Raw genomic sequence first — 21409 nt, forward strand, 5'->3', positions numbered from 1 at the left:
ACGTTTATACTGGTGTGAATGTGTTAGCGGCACAGAAAGGCACTTTACAGGCCGATACATGACAAATACACGTCAGGCATGAAGTTTTGAATGGAGTTCGTCTCGATACAGATGTCTTCGTAATAGATCTTATGCTGATGCGTCGGCAACTCTTTCTCAGAAAGAGTGTGAAGCAGACAAGAATCTCGAGCATCTTTAGGATAAACACATCCATCTTTCCTCCTCTGTGATGCTGACAACATTAGAAAGCACAAAACTGACAAGAATCACAAATCATTTTTTTTATTTTATTTGCCATCTAGTGAGATTCTGTGTTTCTGTGTTGGCTTCAGGCGGTACTAGCTGACATGAAATCATACTGAAGGAGATTTTTCACATGTTGCAATTGATTGAAATATTTATGGAGCGATCGAGCAACGGCCAAAAAGATTACAAAGTGAGGGATGATGCATGTCAGATTCGGGGCTATGCAAAGCTTGCATGAGTGTCACAGCGGTGCACTTCTCTTACTTCGTGTGCCGCAAGTGTGTGAATCCATGAAGGAAAGAGCCATTCTTTCATCCTCCTGCAGGGTGCTCTGGTCTGTGAAACTGCGCTCCATAGAGCCCATATGGCTCTTCTCCTGGCGGTAGGTAATTGGCGTCTTATTCATGTTCCCTGGTTTCCTGTTAACGGATAGAGAAAACAATCAAGAGGCAATCAATATTAAGAAGAGATTGCCACAAGAGTCTCTGCAGTTATGTTTAGGTAGGAAAAAAAAAAAAAAGCTTGTACACTTTTGATCTGCTGAGAGAAGAAAAAAAAAAGAGTGGTACACTCTTGTAACTCATGATTGACAGCCAGCAAGCGCACATGCACGTGTATGATGGATCACAAAACGATGGAAAAGCAAAGAGGTGGAGTCACTTACGGATAATAAGAGTAGTAGTCCCTTCTGGCAAGAGTGCAGGAGAAGAAGGGAAAAAAATAAAAATCAAGAGAAAGAAGAGATGTAAGATGAAAGCAATGTCAGCTAAGGGCAGAGCGCATTGATTACAGTGAAAATGAAAACCGTCCTCTCATGAGTTTAGCTGCGCAGGCGGCCATATGACACATGCGAGCGGATCAAGCAGGTGCTGACAGACTAAACCACAGCCGGGCAGAAAAATGTGTGTTTCTTTCAATCGAATACGTCTCAGTGTTACACTTCAAGGACTAGACCACGCGGCTTCCTGTCACAGCAAATTTAATAATCAATTCCCTAAAAGTGAAATTCATGGTGGCTTAGGAGAGCAACGCGGGCTAATGTGCAGACTAGAAGTGACTTCCACAATCAAGATTATTCACCATTACCCTGAACGCTGTGTCAGCAATTTAAACACCGATTGCTGGAGCCTCTGACTAACTCCTATTTTGGCTGGCTCTTTAGAATTCAATTTATCTTAAACAGGCGAGGGCGTCGAAGCCCGATTTGAGACTTTAGCTGCCGCTAAATAAATGCGGAGCCAGAGGTGTCGATGATTTACTGTAGACCTGCGGGATCATTGACTAATAATCAGAGGTGGGACCAAGTCATTGTCTTGCAAGTCTCAAGTAAGTCTCAAGTCTTTATCCTCAAGTCTCAAGTCAAGTCTCAAGTAATGTCAGGCAAGTCAGAGTCGAGTCTCAAGTCACTGGTGTAAAAGTCCGAGTCAAGTCACAAGTCTGAAACTTTGAATTTCAAGTCCTTTCGAGTCTTTAAAAAAAAAAACGAAAAAATAATGTTGCAGTTATGCTAAATGTAAATATTAGACCATGTAATTTTAAAATCTGTGTTTTTCTCAACACATGACAAAATAGTGAACTTAGAAAATATACACAAATTGTGAAATTGCACCTCTTTAAAATGCAGCTCAATTAAACCTAGCTCCAAGAATAATTTTCACCGACAGTTCTGAGATACGCTGCATGTTATTCTTGGATGCGGTTGTAGGACCAGCTTTAAAATCGCATGACAAAAATATCATACACATTAAAAAAAACTGTATCACCAACGTAGCCTGGACAACATTTGCTAGTTAGATGAAGTCAGCTATCTCATCTTAGCATATTTATTTCAATTCAATTCAATTCAATCGTTTTTTTTTTTTTATAAATTTTATTTTCAGTCACAGCAGCATGTTAACAACAAAACATTGAACATACAGTAGTTTGCTGTTCAGTATTTACAATACCCCAAAAGATAACAGAAACAACAAACAAATAGAAAAATAAAATGTATAAGGGACATTCAGCGTACAGTTAGCTATGATAGCGATATAGAGATATGGTATCTGGTCATGATAAGGTGGTCATTTTAAATGTTTCCATGTACATCAAGAATGGCTGCCATGCCCTAAGAAATTTGGTGGTTGAACCTGCCAGTGTATATCTCATCTTTTCTAAATGTAAAAACCTCATGAGCTCCGCAAGCCACTGTTCATGTGTGGGAGGAGCTTCCTGCTTCCATCTTAAAAGTATAAGGCGCCTTGCGATAAGTGAAGCAAAGGCAATAGAATTCGAATAGCATTTTGGCAAAGTGATGTCTTGAGGTATCACCCCAAAGATAGCCGTTAGAGCAGAAGGCTCATATTTAACGTTATACATCTCTGACAGAGTGTTAAATATAGACACCCAATAGGTATGAAGATTGGGGCATGTCCAAAAGGTATGAAGGAGCGAACCTGTTTCTGCTTTACATCTGTTACACAGAGGGTCAGCTCCTGGATAGAACTTGGCTAACCTTTCCTTGGAGATATGTAATCGGTGTAGGACCTTAAATTGAAGGAGCCCATGCCTGGCACATATCGAAGAAGAGTGTACCCTCTGGAGAAAAGATTGCCAGAGCTCATCTGTTATAGTCATCCCAAGGTCTTTCTCCCACTGTGCTTTAAGGATGAAGAGAGAAGGAGATTGAAGATCTAATAGTATAGCATAGATTTCTTTAATCGCCCCTCTCTTATGAACGTTTATATTAATAATTTTATCCAAAGAAGTTTCCTCAGGTAGTTCCGGAAATGAAGGAAATCGACTCTTTACAAAGTGACGAATTTGTAAATAGCGGAAAAAATGTTGCCGAGGAACATTAAACTGCTTCAGGAGCTGCGTGAATGAGGCAAAAATCCCATCTACAAAAAGGTCTTTGATATTTCTAAGGCCATTACTTTCCCATATTTTAAAGGCAGAGTCCATCATGGAGGGTGGGAACATATGGTTTGAGCAGATAGGTGCTTTAATTGACATTAAGTGTAACCCCAACCTTTTCCTACATTGCACCCAGATTCTGAGCGAGTCATACAACAAAGGGTTACGTTTATAAGTGTATAGTTCTAATGGGAGAGCTGAACTCAACAAAGCTGATAGGCAAATTTTGCCACAATTGGATGACTCAATTTGGAGCCAAGCTGGAGTCTCTGTAGTAACATTACTCATCCAGTACAGCATATTACGAATATTTGCTGCCCAATAATAAGACTGAAAGTTTGGCAAGGCTAATCCACCCATTGGCCTAGTCCTCTGCATGAAATCTTTACGAATTCGTGGACTTTTGCCATTCCAAATAAATGCAGAGATATGCTTATTCAGTGTTATAAAATACTTATTGGGAAGTAGCATGGGATACATTGAAATAAGTAAAGGAACTTGGGAAGTATGTTCATTTTGATAGAATTGACGCGGCCAATTAATGACAGTGGTAAATTGTTCCACCTCTGAAGATCTGTCTCAGTATTTTTAAGCAGCGGGACAAAGTTTCTTTCATAAAGATCTTTGTATGAGTGGGTAACCTTAACCCCCAGATAGGTCACATACCCTGATTTAACGCTAAATTGAAAACCTGAAAATGAAATCTTTCTGGCTATAGAGTTGACACAGAGAAGTTCACTTTTATGCAGATTTAACTTGTAACCTGAAATATTACCAAAACATTCAAAAATGGCAAGAGCACGGGGAAGAGAGCATAAAGGCTCTGACATATACAGCAGGAGGTCGTCAGCATATAAGGATATTTTGTGCTCCTGGTCACCTCTGAAGATGCCCTTAATGCAACTGTCAGCTCGCAGTTTAATCGCCAGTGGTTCAATTGATAATGCAAAAAGAAGAGGGGATAAGGGACAACCTTGTCTCGTACCACGGAGAAGTGGGAAATAAGAAGAGAATAACGAATTTGTTCTAACACGTGCCATAGGTGAGGAGTAAAGTAACTGAATCCATGAAATGAAATTAGGGCCAAATCCAAATTTATGCAGAGTATAAAACAGATAATCCCACTCCACCCGGTCAAATGCCTTCTCAGCATCGAGTAATAAGGCAATTTCAGGGGTTGTAGTTGACTTGGTGTGTAATATGTTCAAAAACCTGCGCAGGTTGAAAAAACCATGCCTACCCTTCACGAAACCTGTCTGATCTGGAGAAATTAACAATGGTAGATGTTGCTCTAGCCTGAGAGCAAGTGTTTTTGACAGTATTTTTAAATCTACATTTAAGAGTGATATAGGACGATATGATGAACACTCTAATGGATCTTTATAATTCAATTCAATCTTAATTGGCAGACTTCATGTCCATAAAAACAAGACAAAAAAACAAAAAAAACAAAACACACACACACAACACTCCCCCCCCCCCCCCCCCCCCCAACACAAGGTATACACCATTAAATATATATATGTATATAAATAAGTATCTAAAACATTTGTAAAAACATAAAACCATAATATACATAAAACACAATTACTTAAAATAAATCAATAAATACACAAACACTTTAACCAGTGCTTTCTGAGACTGGATGAGTAACGGGAACCACTCACTGTCGGATCTGTAAGTGCTAAAATTATACTGTTACTCGAACCATCCAGTCGTTCTCTAAAATTGAACATTAGCTTCCTTAAAAGTGCTTTAAAAGTCCAAACACCCACAGCTACAAACATCTGGCTGGCACTACCACTTCTAGGTATCCTGCAAAGGATTCTGATTGCATCATTATATGCAACATGCAGCTTCTGCATGCTACATTGTTTGTAGGATGACCACAAGGGGGCAGTATATAGCGGTGTGCAATACGCTTTAAACAAAGCCACTTTAACTGGAAGTGAACAAAAGCTGAATTTGCGTGCAATAGTATTTGCCTGCACATAGAGCTTACACCGTTGTCTGTATATGTCATCATCATCATTCATTTGCTCAGTAATAAAGTGACCGAGGTATTTCACCTTTTTATGAACTTCAAGAGTTTTTTGTGCCAGTTTAAACAAAGGGAAATTTAGCTGTTTATCCTGCTTGGTTCTACATATCAAAACAGCACTTTTAGCAGCATTGTACTCAATGTCATATTGCACACCATATTCAGTACAGACATTAAGAAGATCCTGTAACCCAGCACTGCTTGGACTAAAAACAACCAGGTCATCTGCATACATGAGATGATTTATCAGTGCTTTACCTAATATACACCCAGTGTTACAGGCTCTCAGTTGTATGGACAAATCATCAACATACAAATTAAATAAAATTGGAGACAAAATCCCACCCCGTCTAACACCATTGCTGACACCAAAGGGGGCAGAAATACTGCTTCCCCATTTAACCTGCATGTTCTGATGAGCGTACCAGTAAGAGAGAATCCTCACGATGTACTGAGGAACTCCCCATCTCTTCATTTTATCAAAAAGTTTTCTGTGGTTCACTCGATCAAAAGCCTTAGAGGCATCAATGAAAGACATGAGGACAGATGAATTTTTAGCCCTGTACAAACTGACTATTTCCTTGAGTGCATATATGCACATGTCAGTGCCGTGCTTTGAAGCCAAACTGATTATCCAGAGAAGAGATGAACACACTAACTCTGTCAAACAAGATTCTTTCTAACACCTTAGATAAAATACTGGCTAGTGCAATTGGCCTGTAATTATCCAAGCAGCTCACTTTTGCAGCTTTGTCCTTCATAACTGGTACCAGTAAAATACACAGCATTGAGTCTGGTAATATGCCATGAATCATAAACCCAGTGAAACAGAGTGCTAAAAGAGGAGCTAGCCTTACACTAGCATGTTTTAAATGTTCTGCAGTGATGTGATCCAAACCAGAGGATTTATTATCAGACAACCTATGAATGGCTTCATATACTTCATGTGTCCTTACACTTATTGTGTCATTACTCATGTCAAGATTGTCCTCATATGGTTCACTTTTTATACAGTTAAACAACGCACTGTAATGCTGTCTCCATAATGCTGCAATGTTATCTGCCCCAGAAACACCTTCAACAGTTGATGGTAGAGATGGTTTACAGTTATTAAGAGCTTTCACCTCTTTCCAAAAATCTGCCGTATTATTACACAGCATTTTCCTGGCCAAAGAATCTGCTCTTAGCATTTGCTCATTTTTAGTTATAAAGCGAACAGCGTACTTATATCTGGCATTCGCACATTTTTTCTGTTCAAATTCTGGGCCTTGTTTAGGTCTTCCAGCCATGGCCCAACATTTATAAGCTATGCGAGCTTCATCATGGTACATGGATACATGTTCTTTCCAGCCAGGTCTGATGTTAGGTTTCTTATGCTTATATTGTTTATCAAGCAGTGTGCCACTTTTATACAGAGCAGTCACTATATCATCATACATGGAGCAGAGTAAATGTTTATGCACAGCATTCTTACAGTTGACATCTTTGCACAAAATAGCTTCTTTATTTATATGCATATTAATAATCATACGGTTCTTGGAGTGAGTGCATACACTCATGAAGTTTAGTAACTTCCGGTCACTGCAACAAGTCCAGGTACAGTTTACCGACGGATGGGTACAGGACCTTGAAATGCACCGTGTAGAACGAAAGACCATCATACGTATCATAAGTTTACCAATCTCACAAATTGTCTTCATAAATACACATTCCTTAACCGTTTATTAATATAACCTTTGAGCTCAACGGTAATTAATTAGTAGTGGAAATAATTTCTGGTTCATCACAGAAATGTAGCAGTGACAACAATACTGTATGCTGTAATCGCACTGGACAATTAGTGATACAAAACAACTGTTTTATCCTGTGAATAAACGTATATGTTTTTGTCAATGTACCATAATAACAGAAGCGAAACGCAATATTGTGTCAGGACAATTCACTATTTATGCACAATAAATAAAGGAGCATAGCGCCACAATTTCTGTTCAGCGCCAGACTTGCTTGTAACCTATATCACCAATTATGTTATGAAAATGACGTATTAACTACTAAAAAACACTGACCTTCGTGTAAATGCTTGGAGCAGACTAACCTGTGAGCTGGAGTGTTCTGGGACGTTATATTTGGTCTTTGAATGGCTGCAATCCAGTCGCCTCTTTGTTACTTCGGAAACATGGCTCGAACAATTTCTCTTCAACGACGTAATCCGATAACAACCGATCTCTTTACCCGTCGGCTTCCCGTGGCTGTCATGCGACCGGCTATTGCAGTTAATAATACAACGGCTTCTTGACATTTTTGTGTTTCTTTTTATCGCTGTATAACTGATTTTAATTGAAAGCCTGCGTGCGCTAGTACCGCTTGCCACGAGTTCCCAGAATCCTTTGCGGTTCTACCCGTGAATGACGTCACATTTTCAATCTCTATATAATATGCATGTTAAATTTTATATTTGGGGTAAAATATCAAGTCTTTTCAAGTAAACCGGTTCAAGTCCAATTCAAGTCCCAAGTCATTGGTGTAAAAGTCCAAGTCAAGTCACAAGTCTTACAACATTTTTTCAAGTCAAGTCTAAAGTCATAAAATTAATGACTCGAGTCTGACTCGAGTCCAAGTCATGTGACTCGAGTCCACACCTCTGCTAATAATCTCTAAAAGCACACCTTTTCCCTCCCAATTACCATCTCATTTAAGGGTCAGGCGTCTGTTTGGTGTGTAATTAAGTGGCTAATTGAATTGCATCCGCCTTTAATTAAATACTTCACACTCAGGCTCTGCAGATGCGAGTTGTTTGGTCCCTCTGGTGCGATATAAGAAAAAGAAAAACAACGCCACGCCAGCTGTTTGCCCATCTTTTGGAAAGCGTGACCTTTGCAAAAGTCTAGCAAAGAGTAAAAGCCGATCACCGAGCTGCCGGAGAATAAAGCGTAAAAGGTAAAACTATGCGGGGTGATTAAGCACAATGACGCATGTTTTGTTCACAACGTCTATGGAAAGTTGTTTACCCTTTCTTGATGATGATAATGACAGCGCCCAGAAGGAGGATGAGCACTACCAGGCCTCCGGCGCACACACCGAGGATCAGCCCCATCTCCTCGGAGTGCTGCGACACCTCCAAAGCCTTGCGATGATCTTTACAGGCCGCTACACGAGGGAAGACAGAAGAGCCACATTAAAAAGGCAGAATGCAAACATAGAACTTAAAGGAATAAAGGGCAAAAAGGATTCAACAGAGGTAGGAAAGCTGAATTTTGTCATCCTGTCACACTACCTATCATAACCACTGCTAAGAGATCCACTGATCTGATCTGAGGCATTTTCAAAAAAATAGACAGAAATGAAAAATGTATGCAAATGAAGAGGTGACACTTTGAACAGTGATTGTCCACACTGTCCAAACAGATACAAGTGACATGTGCAAAATAAGCAGACTCGCTCCCACACGGAATGATTTTCTGTGATCATTTCAGACAGTTAAAGATATATGTCGCTACTATGACTACCATGATCTTTTTAAGCAGGTTTGTATGAATTGGTAAATTTTACAAGGCTCCAGATTTGGGAGAGTGAGGCGGTGAACTCACAGCAGAGCAGCAAATCATTCTTGATTTAAAAGTTGTGCATTAAACATTATAATTATAACGCGACACGTTTGGATTGCAATTCATGCTGTCATACACTCACTGACCTCTGAAGTCAATTTCCAATCAATAATCAGTTTCCAGTCAGAATCCTCCACACTGCTTTACAGTACAGTCTCAAGGTGCCCCGCTGTCTGTGAGCTACTGGAAAGGTCGTTACCATAATAGCAGGTTATTCATTTCTCCTACATAAAGCTTCATACTTATGTAAATGGTGCTGAGCAGTGGGTCTTTCTTTGCCTTGTTCTAGGAGCCCACTGATCCAGTTTTTTTCCCTGTGTGTCAGCCTGTCCTCCAGGCCTTGACAGCCTGGAAACCAGCCCTCCAGAGCTTACTGGAACAGTATAAACTATCTGGAGAGTGGGAGAAAGTCAGAGCAGGCCTGGGGATAGAGCTCTATCTTACAGCCTGCTGGGGAAAAAGAAAATCAGATCTGGGGCAGGGAAAATGAAAACAGAGCCGTGCTTTAGTCCAACTATTTGCAGCCATGGGCACTTGGGCCGCCTTAGAACCCTCTGTCCAAATAAAGATGAAAGTAGTGCAATATCATGGTAGGATTTGGCTGGATTTTTTTAATCAATCATGAATGTCTGACATATCAGAATAGGGGGAAATTAGTCACTGGCCTGATATTAGTCTAAGGCTGTTATTTCTGAAACTGCTTTGGACATCACTTTCGTGTCGCTGTCCTCCGATTACATATTAATCCGATAGCGTGACATCTCTGCATGTGCTGCTTTTAAACGTCGCGTCTGCCGCCGTGGTGAGAAAGGATTTAGCCAGTGAGTGATTCCTTTTGTGGTTTCTGTTCACACACAGGGACACACCAACATCCAAAATGCCTTTGTGTCTCTGAGCGACTGTAACCGACAAATACCAAAGACTCCAGCGTGTCTGAGACGGCGCTCCATTCAAAGCACCGTCTCAGACACAAACTCAGATGCTCACTGTTTATTTTATGCCGCAACTTCATTTAAAATTAGGGGAAGGCTTCTTTATACGGGCTAAAAATGTAGCGGAGGAGGTGAAAAATCAATTTCAGTTTTCTGACTTTTTGGACAGATAAGGCGGTTTTGCCTCTTTTACCCTCAAAATTTCTATTAAGCCAAACACGAGCATGAAATAGATTTCCACATGAATCCATGCACCTGCCAGCTGCCCGATGGTGGAAATTGGCACTTAGAGGAGAAATGGAAGTCTATTGTTGTGTTGAGCCTGCCAGAGGATCCTTAATTAAACTGTCACCTGGAAGTTGAAATGTAATCTCCAGCTTTGTTATCCAAGCCAGAATCATTTGCCTCCACTTCGCTTGTGATGGGCTGCTTGATAATAACGGCTTAGGACCCGATGATGCAGAGGCTCTGTTAATGGTAGAGGGATCATGGAGATCGCACATAGCAACAAAAAAAAAAAAAAACCAACCCTGTGACCTGTTACACCTTGAAATTGGAAATACCCACATTTTTTTCTGTCATCAATGGGCATTTCAGGGTTTTTTTAGTTATATCACCATGCCTGTGGTGAAAATGTAGTGCTGGCAGTTTTTTTAAATCATAACTTTCAATTGTGCATTTAACCTTTTATTCTTTTGTCTTATCTCCACTTCTGTTCTCTCTACAGGTATTTTATTTCATTGCTAATTGTATTTTCTTTTTATCTTAGGAGCTCCATTGTTCATTTCTTTCATTCTGTCTCTGCCCAGTGTCAAATAAAAGTGGCACATGCAGCATAAAGTCTGTTGCTGTGGGGACTTTTAATTAATCAATGCCCAATTTGGCACTTGTGGGGAGCAAGAAGTCGAGCTGAAAAGGCTGGCCTCGCCTTAGCCTCATCTTTTTCATTATTTTCTCACAAAAGAAGAGGCCTTAACCAAAAAAAGAAAAAGACACCCCGCCAAGTCAATTTACTTGCAAGGCTCCGCTTACTGTTGCGGTGCTATGATAACTATAAATACATGACTTTTTATTTACCGTGATCTGACAGTGTACTATGGTGGAGGGGCTCTCCTGCCATAAGGACTTAGAGTCAATTTCTCTGCCCTTTTCATGTGCCTTTGAATCAAAAAAGCCGAGGTAAAGATAAGGAGGCAGGGAGGGCTTTCTCATATAGGCCAAGGTAGCTCCATCTGGAAGTTTTGATCTGGAGAACCCTTCTGGACAGCGCAGAGGTCAGAGCCCTCAGATGTAGCTGTCTGGTGGGCTGCTGATGAGAACAAAGAGACTGCCTTTGATACGACGTGTCCCAGTGTCAGCCCCCAAACAAACAGGATGAAAGCCTGACCTCTAATCCTTCCCTGCTTGTTGCCCTTTTCTCTGAGGCCCAGTGCTAAACAACCGGGGCCGCCAGAGAAAATTTGTCCAGTTCTTCACCTTTTTACTTAAGAGAAGAGAGATAGGCGGGAACTACAGAATACTAAAATGAAACCTTGCCTCTAACAACAGTGACTGTAACAAAGGGAGGAAAAATAGTCCTTAAAGTGTCTTTTTTTCAATTTTAATAATTTGCTGATCAGGTCACTAATTTGTTTGAACCATCTGTCCCCTGTTAGTTTCCTCTTCACGGCAGGTTAACTATTGTTCGCTCTACCACGAGGTGTCACGAAGTAGCGACGCTGGGCAGTCAAACCGGCAGATCTGAAGTATTTGGACGTTTTAACGAACAAATAAATGGTGACAATGTATCGACAGCATATTAAAAACGAAAGCTACGCGAAGAATCACCTCATGAATATTTCATCCTACAACAGAGTAAACACACCATCACCGTCACATTCGTAATGTCCTGTCTTTCTACAAAAGTACACAATACTGCAAGTTATTTAGAAATGATGCAGGGAAATGGATTCAGGTCACAGTGTTTTTGGGAGGTGAGATATTTATGTTGAATTACCTTTGCGAGCAATGCGGATGCAGTTTATTCTAGATTCCTGAAAGAGAAAGACAACACAGACGTCAGGGGGAAAGTGTCACTTTGCATTTTGCATGAAAGAGATGTGATAATAGAAGAGAGGATGTGAAATACTGAGCCGAGGCGCACATATTTATCATGTGGTGAAAAAATTATGATTACAACACATAAAAACACACAATTGCTTTCAAAAATATGATGTTTATTCCCAAGACAAGCAGTACGGACTTAATGTTAGAAGTGATGCTAGCCCGCATCTAGAAGCATGATGCCGCCTTTCTTTTCAATTGTTCATACCCTCTGATTAGAAATACAAATTACTCAACACGAGTGGGTGGCACTCACGTCTCCAAAGAAAGCATAAAATGACTGAGTGTAAAAGGACGAATTACCTCACAAGTTAAGATTCCTACTAACGACAGAAGAAAACAAAAAAATATCTAAAACCTGAGATCTGTGGTGAAGTGTATGAGAAGGAGATTAGGGATTCTATCTGAAGGAGAAAAGATGAAAGTTGAAACGAATTTAGCATAAATTTCAGACCAGTCCATCGCTATAAAAATCATTCATTTTATTCAAATTTCAGCTGATGGCATCTCTCTGTTACGAAAAGAACCTTTGTCAAACAGCACTAATGGGAACCAAGACTGTAATCCAATTCCATCCTGCCACCTCATGGAGGAGATGTATCATCAAATTAAGATTCAGAGATGCTAATTCGGGCATTATGGGACAATTATGCAAATTCTTCTATTCAGAAATGGGCAAAACGAGCTTTCCTCAAACTCCAGTTGCTTTGCTTTTTTAAATTGAAAATACATTTTTAATCCGACACTTAAACAAGTCTTTAACTCCGTGGTTTAATCTGAAAATATAGAATCAAACTGTAAACAAACATGTCCGTCACACAGAGTGCCATTTCTCCAGCCCAACAGTGTGTAAAACCTCACCACTAGATATCAGTAGATTGCAGATTGGAGTCAACTGAATCCAGTTTTCTTGCCCCTACTAATTCAAAAGCTTTGTGAAAGGAGTCCAATCCGAGTCAGTGAAACTCACTTCTGACCGATACTGAGGTGCTGTTGAAGATATACTTTTCTGTTGGTAACTGCTGCTATTTTGGCTGTTCCAAAGGTTGATTCTGCAGGTTTCCACAACCTTATAAACAGTACATTTGCACAATAACTGAAACCAGCCCACTGAATGAACAATGGTCAGTTCCTTGATCATTAATATTAATTATCATTAATATAAATTATTAGCTGAATCAGTTATTGTGCAATGTACTGTTTATAAGGTTATTTATAAGGTTGGGGAAACCTGCAGTCAGCTGAGACTGAAGAAGTCACTTGGATAAGTGACAAAACGTTGCTCCTGTTGAAAACGCTACGTCCAGATGAACACAATCAACCTTTGGGATTTACTTACACGGATGAATGAGCATGCATCAAGATATTTTGGCTGTTGTTAATCTAGTTAGCTGCTAGTTAGCTTGCTTTCTTTGAAGTGGATCTAGCTTTGTTGGACTCTTTGCGAATAAACTCTAAGCTGGCCCTTCAGTTGATCCAGCTACTTTTCACTAAAGCTTCATCAGAAATGCTCTCAGTAGAAAGATGGCTGTCAAGAAGCCATTCGTAAGGAAGAGAAACAGGGAGCAAAGGCTGAGGTTTGCCAAATTATAGAAAAATGAGACCAAAAACCAAATATTTGAAATGTCTGGTTCGATGGTTTGGGGCTGTAATTGTTAACACAGACGTGGCAGATTTTTGATTATCCATACAATAACATCTGGAAAGTATCTGATTGGCTTTGTTTTTCAGCATGACAATAATCCAAAAACACTGCCAGTGCAGTAAAAAAGCATACTTTACTGGTAAAAACGTACAATTATCCTGATAGAAAACCCAACAAAAGGCAGCCCAATATCCAAATCAAAAGACCTGAATGTCCTTCAAGGAGCCTGGAGAACTATTCCTGGAGACTCTTTAAAGGAATTAAGAGAAACTTGCCTAAGAGAGTTCAGGCTGTGTTGAAGAATAAAGGTGCCCAAACCAAATATTGACTTTCAAGCACCCTGAAAGTGAATTGAATGAATTCTGTGTTTGCCTCCATACTAGGGCTGGGCGATATGGCCTAAAATTAATATCGCGATATAATTTGAAGCATGTGCGGTAACGATATATATCGCGATATATTCTTTTCTTCTGTATAACGTATTTTCCACACTATAAGGCACACTTAAAATCCTTTAATTTTCTCAAAAATCGAGAGTGTGCCTTATGTATGAATTCTGGTTGTGCTTACTGACCTCAAACCGATTTGGGCGTGCAGAAATCTGTTAAAAAGTGTTTTAGTACAACTTTGGTAAGCCTCACTGCTTGATCTTTAATCTTCAATAAAATCATCAGCATTGCTGCTTTACCAAGTGTAACAATTAAGTTTAACATCCAGGCATCCATGAAAACAGAAGTTATTAAATTTAACGGAGTTAGAAGTTAGCAGGAAGTTAGCTCGCTAGTTTCCACCTAAACATGACATACCATGTTCTGACTGAGAGATTTCTGAAAAATGAAAACGTACAGCTCGGCTACCACTTCCGACATAAATGAAGACAGAAAACTAAACAGCAGTGGCGTTTGCAGGGTTACTGAAGTTGGACTACCTGGTATATAATGTTGTGCTACATGATTGCTAGCGACACAGCTATGTTAGCATAACATTAGCACAGTGAAGCTGGAGGATGAACGCCAACTTTTTTTCCACTCGATAAAAGTTAACGTGAGGGATTCTGGTGGTCAGGGACAAATGCAATCGCATAGCAGGATGCTATACACGGGCCAAACTTCAGTCAGGAGAACAACTGAGATCATTCATCCACAATACGATGTTAGTTATTAATATACTGCAACAACATGGGAATAGAGCAGCTGCGAGAGAATTCAGCATTAATGAATCAATGTTACGGAAGTGGAGGAAGCGCAGTTTTTGGCTTTCCCCATATTTCAAAAGTGCTTCATCTCTTTGCTATGACTGTCGCCCGCCATAATTTGCAGATGATACTGGTTGTAGCCACTGCAATGCTTTCAACCAAAACAGGCGCAGCTTGATAACATCATCAACATGTGATAGAGCGGTATAGTCAAAATCTCTATCGTTGGCCAAATTTATTTTGTTTCTATCGTATATCGTTTATATCACCCACCCCTACTCCATACTGTATTATTAACTGAAATGTTATAAGCAAATATTATACTAGTAAATGCTATATATATTATATTTCCATGTATGTCTGCATGGTTCGATAAATCGCTGCACCAATTTCCCATTTTCCTAGCAAAATATAAAGAAACACTTTTGCACATTACCACAATACAACGAAGCTGACAGGTGGATTTATATAACTTACTTTAAGCCACATTTCTAATATAATTTATATCAACTGCTATCAAATGATTATCAATTTGTTTTAATTAATACTATTCATCAAAGTGCAACCCACTTCATTTCCACTGCATGTATCAGGAGAACTGGAACGTGCAGACTGCTGACTGGGGACTTTGAGCCTTCTGTGGACTGACTCAATTACATTAAACATTTTCCTTACGAAAGAAAAGCTGATTCATCTGAAGCAGTCTACTTTATGAAGAAAGTATTTGAAATCATTCATACATTCAATCATTACAAGCTTTGGCAAATTAAGACAGATACATTTACATCTCCTTAATGCAGATGATGTAAAATAGGTCGTCGTGATGGACAAGTAAATTTTTCAACTCGCATATCTAAGTCATTGTGCACTAGCTCAGCAGAAGTGTTAATTGGCAAGCTCCAGATTGTGGAAGAAACATCACGTCTCCCCACGCTGTGCCAGTTACGCCTGAGGGGCTGGTGGCTCCTGGCAGCTCTAAATACAAAACGCAAATGCCAACATGCAACACAGGGCTCTATGGCACACACTCAAGGTTTTTACAGTGTTTGTGTGTATGTGTGTGCAAAGTTTGAAGATCTAAGTGTAGTGGTTATAAATGGGTATGCTGTATCCTTCAAAGCTACAGCCTTTATCCACAGCTTTTCAAGTACCTCTTTAGATGGATCAATCAAAGCAATTACAGAGGCTTGAGAGCCACTCTCTAGATAATTAGCATGGGTAAATACCAAATATTATGGGTCCCATATACTGTTCAAACTGTTCCACCATTATAGAGGTTCAATGTTTCCCCTTCACAAAGACAAAACCTTAAATAAACCACAGAGATTCTGAAATAACGAGGCGTCCCAATAAGTCATAAAACGTGATGACAGCTCTGTTTGGCCCCCGGGGTGCAATAGCTTAAATAACTGTTAAAGATGACAATTATGTCAGCACGGCATCAACAAGTGTTTAATCCAGGTGTCTGTGACTTTCAGATGCTTCACTCTTGGGAGAGAAACTACTTTCATTGCCAGCTTCTGGAGTGCTCTTTACATTTTTTTCTTCCACTAAAACGAGCAGGCATAAAGTAATTACGCTTCGCTCTCTTCTTTACAAAACACCACTACAAAAATATCCCCAGTACATGCATTTGTGCCTCTGTACGCAATCGAATTCAAAATGCCAACGTTCACTTTTCTGGCCTACATTTTTGTGACAGTGTGCGCACAATGCGAAAATGTGAAAAGGCCTGTGATGCATAAATGCACATGGAGCACAAGCAGGAAGATACAAAACAGGACAAAACATTTAGCAATTGCTGAACCATTTCTGGTCCGTGCAGGCTACAGGAGCCAAACGTGAACATCTGCTTGATGGTTTTAATACACTTTGTCATTAGCACTTGGATGTGGCCACTTTTAAATGACTCTGGGAGGTGAAAAACTGCGCCTGCTAATGACGTTAATATCATTAACAAGCTAAGTGCCATGCCGTATAACTGTGTGCTCTGTTAGCAGTCTAATTACTGCTATTTTACACTCTTTAATACTTTTTTTGTTACATTATGCATATGACACCTTTTCTCCTGCAATCCTTGTCTTTTCATAATCCTGTTGTGATGTGTGTGGGTTATATACAAAGCATAGGTTCGATTTAACTATACCGAACTCACTGACATCACACAGCTATTACACTGACATCAATGAAAAAGCTATATTAACCTCCTAGGACCTGCCGTCCACATATGTGGACATCACATTTTGGGTTATTTAGACCAAAATACTAAATTTTGCTCTACATGGGCCTGATATCCACTTACGAGGACATTATACTGCTACTGTTATATCAAAATTTTAAATGAATATCCTCATATGTGGCTCTCATTTTTCTTAAAAACAAAAATTAGGTAAAAAAAAAATCTGGTAATTCTTTGTTTTTTACATTCATCGGGCCCCAATCAGCCCAAATATCAAAGAGAAATTAAAAATGCATGTCGTGAAAGAGTTCGGGTCTTAGGAGGTTAATAAGATCCTGTGCTAAGCAATGAACACTGAGCAAGGTCTGACACACTCCCCGAAATAATGTGTTTGTGAGGGTAAACTTGTTCTGACTAAAACTCCTTGTGTTAAAAGCTGATTTAAGTGAAGTCGGTTCAGTCCTGCAGCACCGATATACAGATTTAAACACTCACTGCATCTGTACTTCCAGGCAAAGCAATGTTTAAAGGACTGAGGACAATGTTGGCTGTGTGATTTGGCACTGTGCTCCCATCACTGTGGGTCATGGATGCTGGCCCCCTGCCAGGCAAAACAAAGCCTAATCCCATCCGCCGGTAAAGCCAGGCCGCCCCTATCTAATCCCATTCTTGGTAGCCTAGCTGTGTGAAGTGCTCACACAGCACTCCGTCCGTGTGTTTTTTCACTGGGTTGGAAAAAGATCTTACTGGTGGGGACGAGTCACCCAGCTCCTGTTTGCAGGATTTTTAAAAACACTCACACGCACACTCCTAATGAAAAAGCAGCCGACAGAAATCGGAAAAAATAAGCAGACACGAGTGACCCAGCTTGCACGTATTTATCACCAGCTGATGATCACAGAAGACTGTGTTTTTACCTACGGCAATAACTCTCAGCTACATTGCCACAGTCTGTGAATATTAAAGCAGCAGCTTTCTACCACTGATCAGCTGCACCTGTGCCCAATTATCCTTAAGTAATTGCCTCACCCAGGTAGCAGCTCTTCCTGTAATGGAATTTGGAAAGGTAATGTGGCATCCTCTGGGTACAACTGAAGGTCTTTGTCTGTTCAAGAACAATGAAATGGAAGCAAGCACAGCCGTGTGGAAACAAGGTCTGCAAGTTTTTAGTGAGTGGACAGAAAAGCAGTCGCGTAAAAGCCTCAGGTTTAGTTCTGCGTTACCCTGGCCAGCTACATCTGGATTTTTCTCGAAGATAATTAACTAATTATTTGCATAAAGAAAGAGGGGAGCAGACAAGGACATGGAGGTAACGGGACAGAGGAGGCGAATGAAGTGGATTGTTTACTCTGAGTAATTCCACTTAATCAGAGCTTTGCTTGCTGTAAGTAATACATGCAAGTAATTCCTGTCTCAGAAATGCTTTGTTTGCAGAGAATCAAAGTGGTAGGATGTAAGCGTTTGTAGTTTTCAAGTAGTTACATTTGCCTGCACAGTTTGTTTTCATCCAACAACCTCTTTCACTGCATAAGTGCTTGTTCAGAGGTCCACACAATACATCAGTCACAGCATTAGTACTTTAAATACAGATACTCATTAACGCCAAACACCACTGACTTCATTTGATTACCACTGGCCAGGGATTAAACTGGGATATTATGGAGATGGGTGTGTTAGCATCAGTGGGGAACAGAACAGTTTTCCATACAAAGGCCTGCAACTGATTTGAGAACGTTTAATACATTAAAGAACAGGAGTGTCATTGGTACAATTTGACACAGACTATAACAAGGTCTGCAAAAACAACGTATCCAGCTTTGCTGCAACACCAGTGCAAGTTTATAGTCACTCACCCCTCTGAAGTTGCTCATAGCCTGGAAGTAGACAAGGTAGCTTTTGCGGGGGTCCAAAGGGCTATTCCAGTAACCATTATACGTGTGATTGTCACCCACAGTAAAGGGACTGGCCTCGGGCAGACTGCTGGGCGGCAGCTCGGCTGTGTAGTAGTGAGGCGTCCCTCGGGCCTGGGCCTCCCCGTGTGACATGGGCAACGGAAAGCATTCCTGCACCCCCAGTTCCCGCTTCACTTTCTTCCCAGTTTCTTCCTCAACCACTACCTGGTATGTGCTGTACAAAGAGCGGATGTGCATTTTAATAAGCCTGGAGCACTGATGAAAATCAATTTTCTGTACCTGAAATGATCTCCTCACCTAACAGGTGCTCCTCTGCCTTGGGCGGGGCGCAGCAGGACAGTAATTGTGCTCTCTGTCTCACTCAGCGGAGACGGCATGTCTCCGTAATCAAAGGTGGGAGCTGTGGACACCAGACACCAAAGCTTACATGTCAAAAACAATAAAAGCACACGCAAATAAGCACACGTCTAGCCTTAGCCAGTGCTCATTTCTGCCTCTTTGTCCTTTCACATAAACATGTTCATCCTTGAAATGTCACGTAACACGGAGCCTCACTCACTCACTATATAGCGTTTTCCTCATAGTACACTAACTAGTGGCAATGCAGACAGTTGTTGATACACTGGCATATCTCGCCATGTCATTAAGATAAAAAATGTGTGCACACAGCTACATCACTATTCATCTTTTACATATTTACAGTTTAGACTATGGAACTAGAAATTCAGAGATGAATTTTTAAGGTCAAGGGAGTCGACCTCATTTTGAATCGTGGGCCACATGCAGCCCACTTTGACCTTAAGTGGGTCGGATCAGCAAAACTTGATTTTGTCAATGTGCAGTCAAGAAGTTTAACTACAGTGCAGATCAATTTTTCCACACAAAGTTTTTCTACTGTGGCAAGTGAAAAGAAATCTGTCAGCACGACTCTTTGGGCTTAAATTATAAGAAAGAACTGTGTCTTTAATATCAGCAGTCAATTAGCGAGGGGGAAGAGAGCAAACTATTCATGAGGAATCGATAATTATCATATTAAAAAGCAGTTCACTAATAGCGCAGAAGGAAAGAGCACGCATCAATTAAGGTGAGTTATTGAGGAAAACCAGATGCACTATTGTCGACATTACGTGCTGCCAAAAAAGAAAAAAGAGGGTTCGATGCCAGTTGCCACACTGAGCCTGTCTGAGAGATTAGTGCCCGTCAGCCACGACTCCGCGTGCACGCGAATAAGGAAACGTGCGTGGAAGGATACTCCGCGGTGGGTGTTGCTTGAAGATGCTGACAGTAGTGGCTGTTGAAGGTGTTCAGTGTTTGCTAGCTGTCAGTGCAGATTTGAGAGACGCTCAGTGTAAGTGAATGTTCTGCACCGTGGGCCAGAGGAGGAGGCTGAGGATGATCTGCAAAGACTTTTGGACTCTATCTGTGGTCTGGCTCCACGCCAGATTGCTGTCTGCCATACAGCGAGTGAGCCTGTGCACTAAATCTATAATTAAACAAACCAGACCTCTCTGCAAAGAGATGGGGGCAGAGAGAGTAAATGTTCGAGCGAGACCGAGTGGGAGTGGTCGTGCTGTGTGCTCCTCAGAGGTGTAATCTCATCCCTTAACAAGCGCAAATGCATCATTAAAAGGAAACAGAAACACAAAGGTTGGATTTCTATCACCAGTAATAAGCTCTGAGACTCTCAGAAGGGGTGTTCTGGTCCCGAGAATGTTCTAAATCTTTCTTCATACATAACGCACAGCAGTGTCCCCTCTGTTGTGCTTTCCTGCTACCTGCAAGTTAATTTATGTCTTGAGGACTGTGAGATGACAGTGTGCCACTAGATTGGAAAGGCAATTGGAAAATAGCTCTTGCACTCTGGGAGCAGCAGTTTTGCCTCAGCGAGGGGAGAAGACACAGAGGTTAAAAGAGAGAAAACCTGATTTCTAATTATAGCACACAGTGGGTGAAGTCTCACTGTTGTACCTGCATGCTGCATTAGCGATAGGCAGCGATGGCACAGAGAACAGCCTCTACACGCCCGCCTTCATTTCTATCTTACGATTTTACACCAGATTTCGCACCGTCGCCCACGATAGCACGGATGCTCCGACAGCGGCGCTCCTACCAGAGATGTTAGTGGTGATCTCGGTGAGGGCCGTCTGGCCAAAGCCCTTGGCCGTACGTGCCCGGACGGAGATTAGGTAAGTCGTTCCGGGGTGGAGGTTGGAGAACATGTGGTAGGTTTCGTTCTTGAGCTTTGACACTGTTCTCCTGGGTCCTGGGACGTTGATGCTCGGATCAGATGACTCGATACTCTGGTAGCTGATCTGATGTCAGATAGGGAATAAAAACAGCATTAAAAAACAGTTAAAATGTTTTTTTGCTCTGTTGTTATACCTGCTAACAAACTTCAACTGTGATTTTTTTTTTTTTTTTTTTTTCCCCCCCAGTTGAGTTCATCAAATAGGTGCACAAATGGCTCGGTCATAAGTAGTAAATTAAATATGTCATTGATATGATTCACTTGACATGAAATAAAAACTGCTTCACTAAATAAACATGCTAATTGCTCATGTGGTTTCCAGTTTCAGGTGAATACGTCTTGATTGGCATGGTCGCCATTAGCTCAAAGGCATACGAGCAACATGGAGCTCTGGTGAGAAGCATTGG

The 21409-nt window shown here is 40.8% G+C and overlaps 1 protein-coding gene across 2 annotated transcripts in view; it reads right to left on the reverse strand.

Moving 5' to 3' along the window:
* Window positions 1-21409, reverse strand: part of ptprub (protein tyrosine phosphatase receptor type Ub) — a 215545-nt gene that overhangs the window by 39975 nt on the left and 154161 nt on the right. The window contains exons 10-16 of one of the 2 annotated variants that reach the window (XM_085366303.1): window positions 20865-21066; window positions 19052-19154; window positions 18695-18968; window positions 11716-11752; window positions 8191-8329; window positions 911-934; window positions 511-665 (exon numbers count right to left, since the gene is read on the reverse strand). In XM_085366303.1, the coding sequence (XP_085222429.1) occupies window positions 511-665; window positions 911-934; window positions 8191-8329; window positions 11716-11752; window positions 18695-18968; window positions 19052-19154; window positions 20865-21066 (934 nt within the window). The remainder of the gene's footprint in view (window positions 1-510; window positions 666-910; window positions 935-8190; window positions 8330-11715; window positions 11753-18694; window positions 18969-19051; window positions 19155-20864; window positions 21067-21409) is intronic. The other variant, XM_085366304.1, reaches the window with a different exon arrangement.

The sequence above is a fragment of the Diplotaxodon limnothrissa genome, linkage group LG11 (assembly GCF_057381915.1).
Source record: "Diplotaxodon limnothrissa isolate DT_005_m linkage group LG11, D_limnothrissa_male_GT1.1, whole genome shotgun sequence".
Taxonomy (NCBI): Eukaryota; Metazoa; Chordata; class Actinopteri; order Cichliformes; family Cichlidae; genus Diplotaxodon; species Diplotaxodon limnothrissa.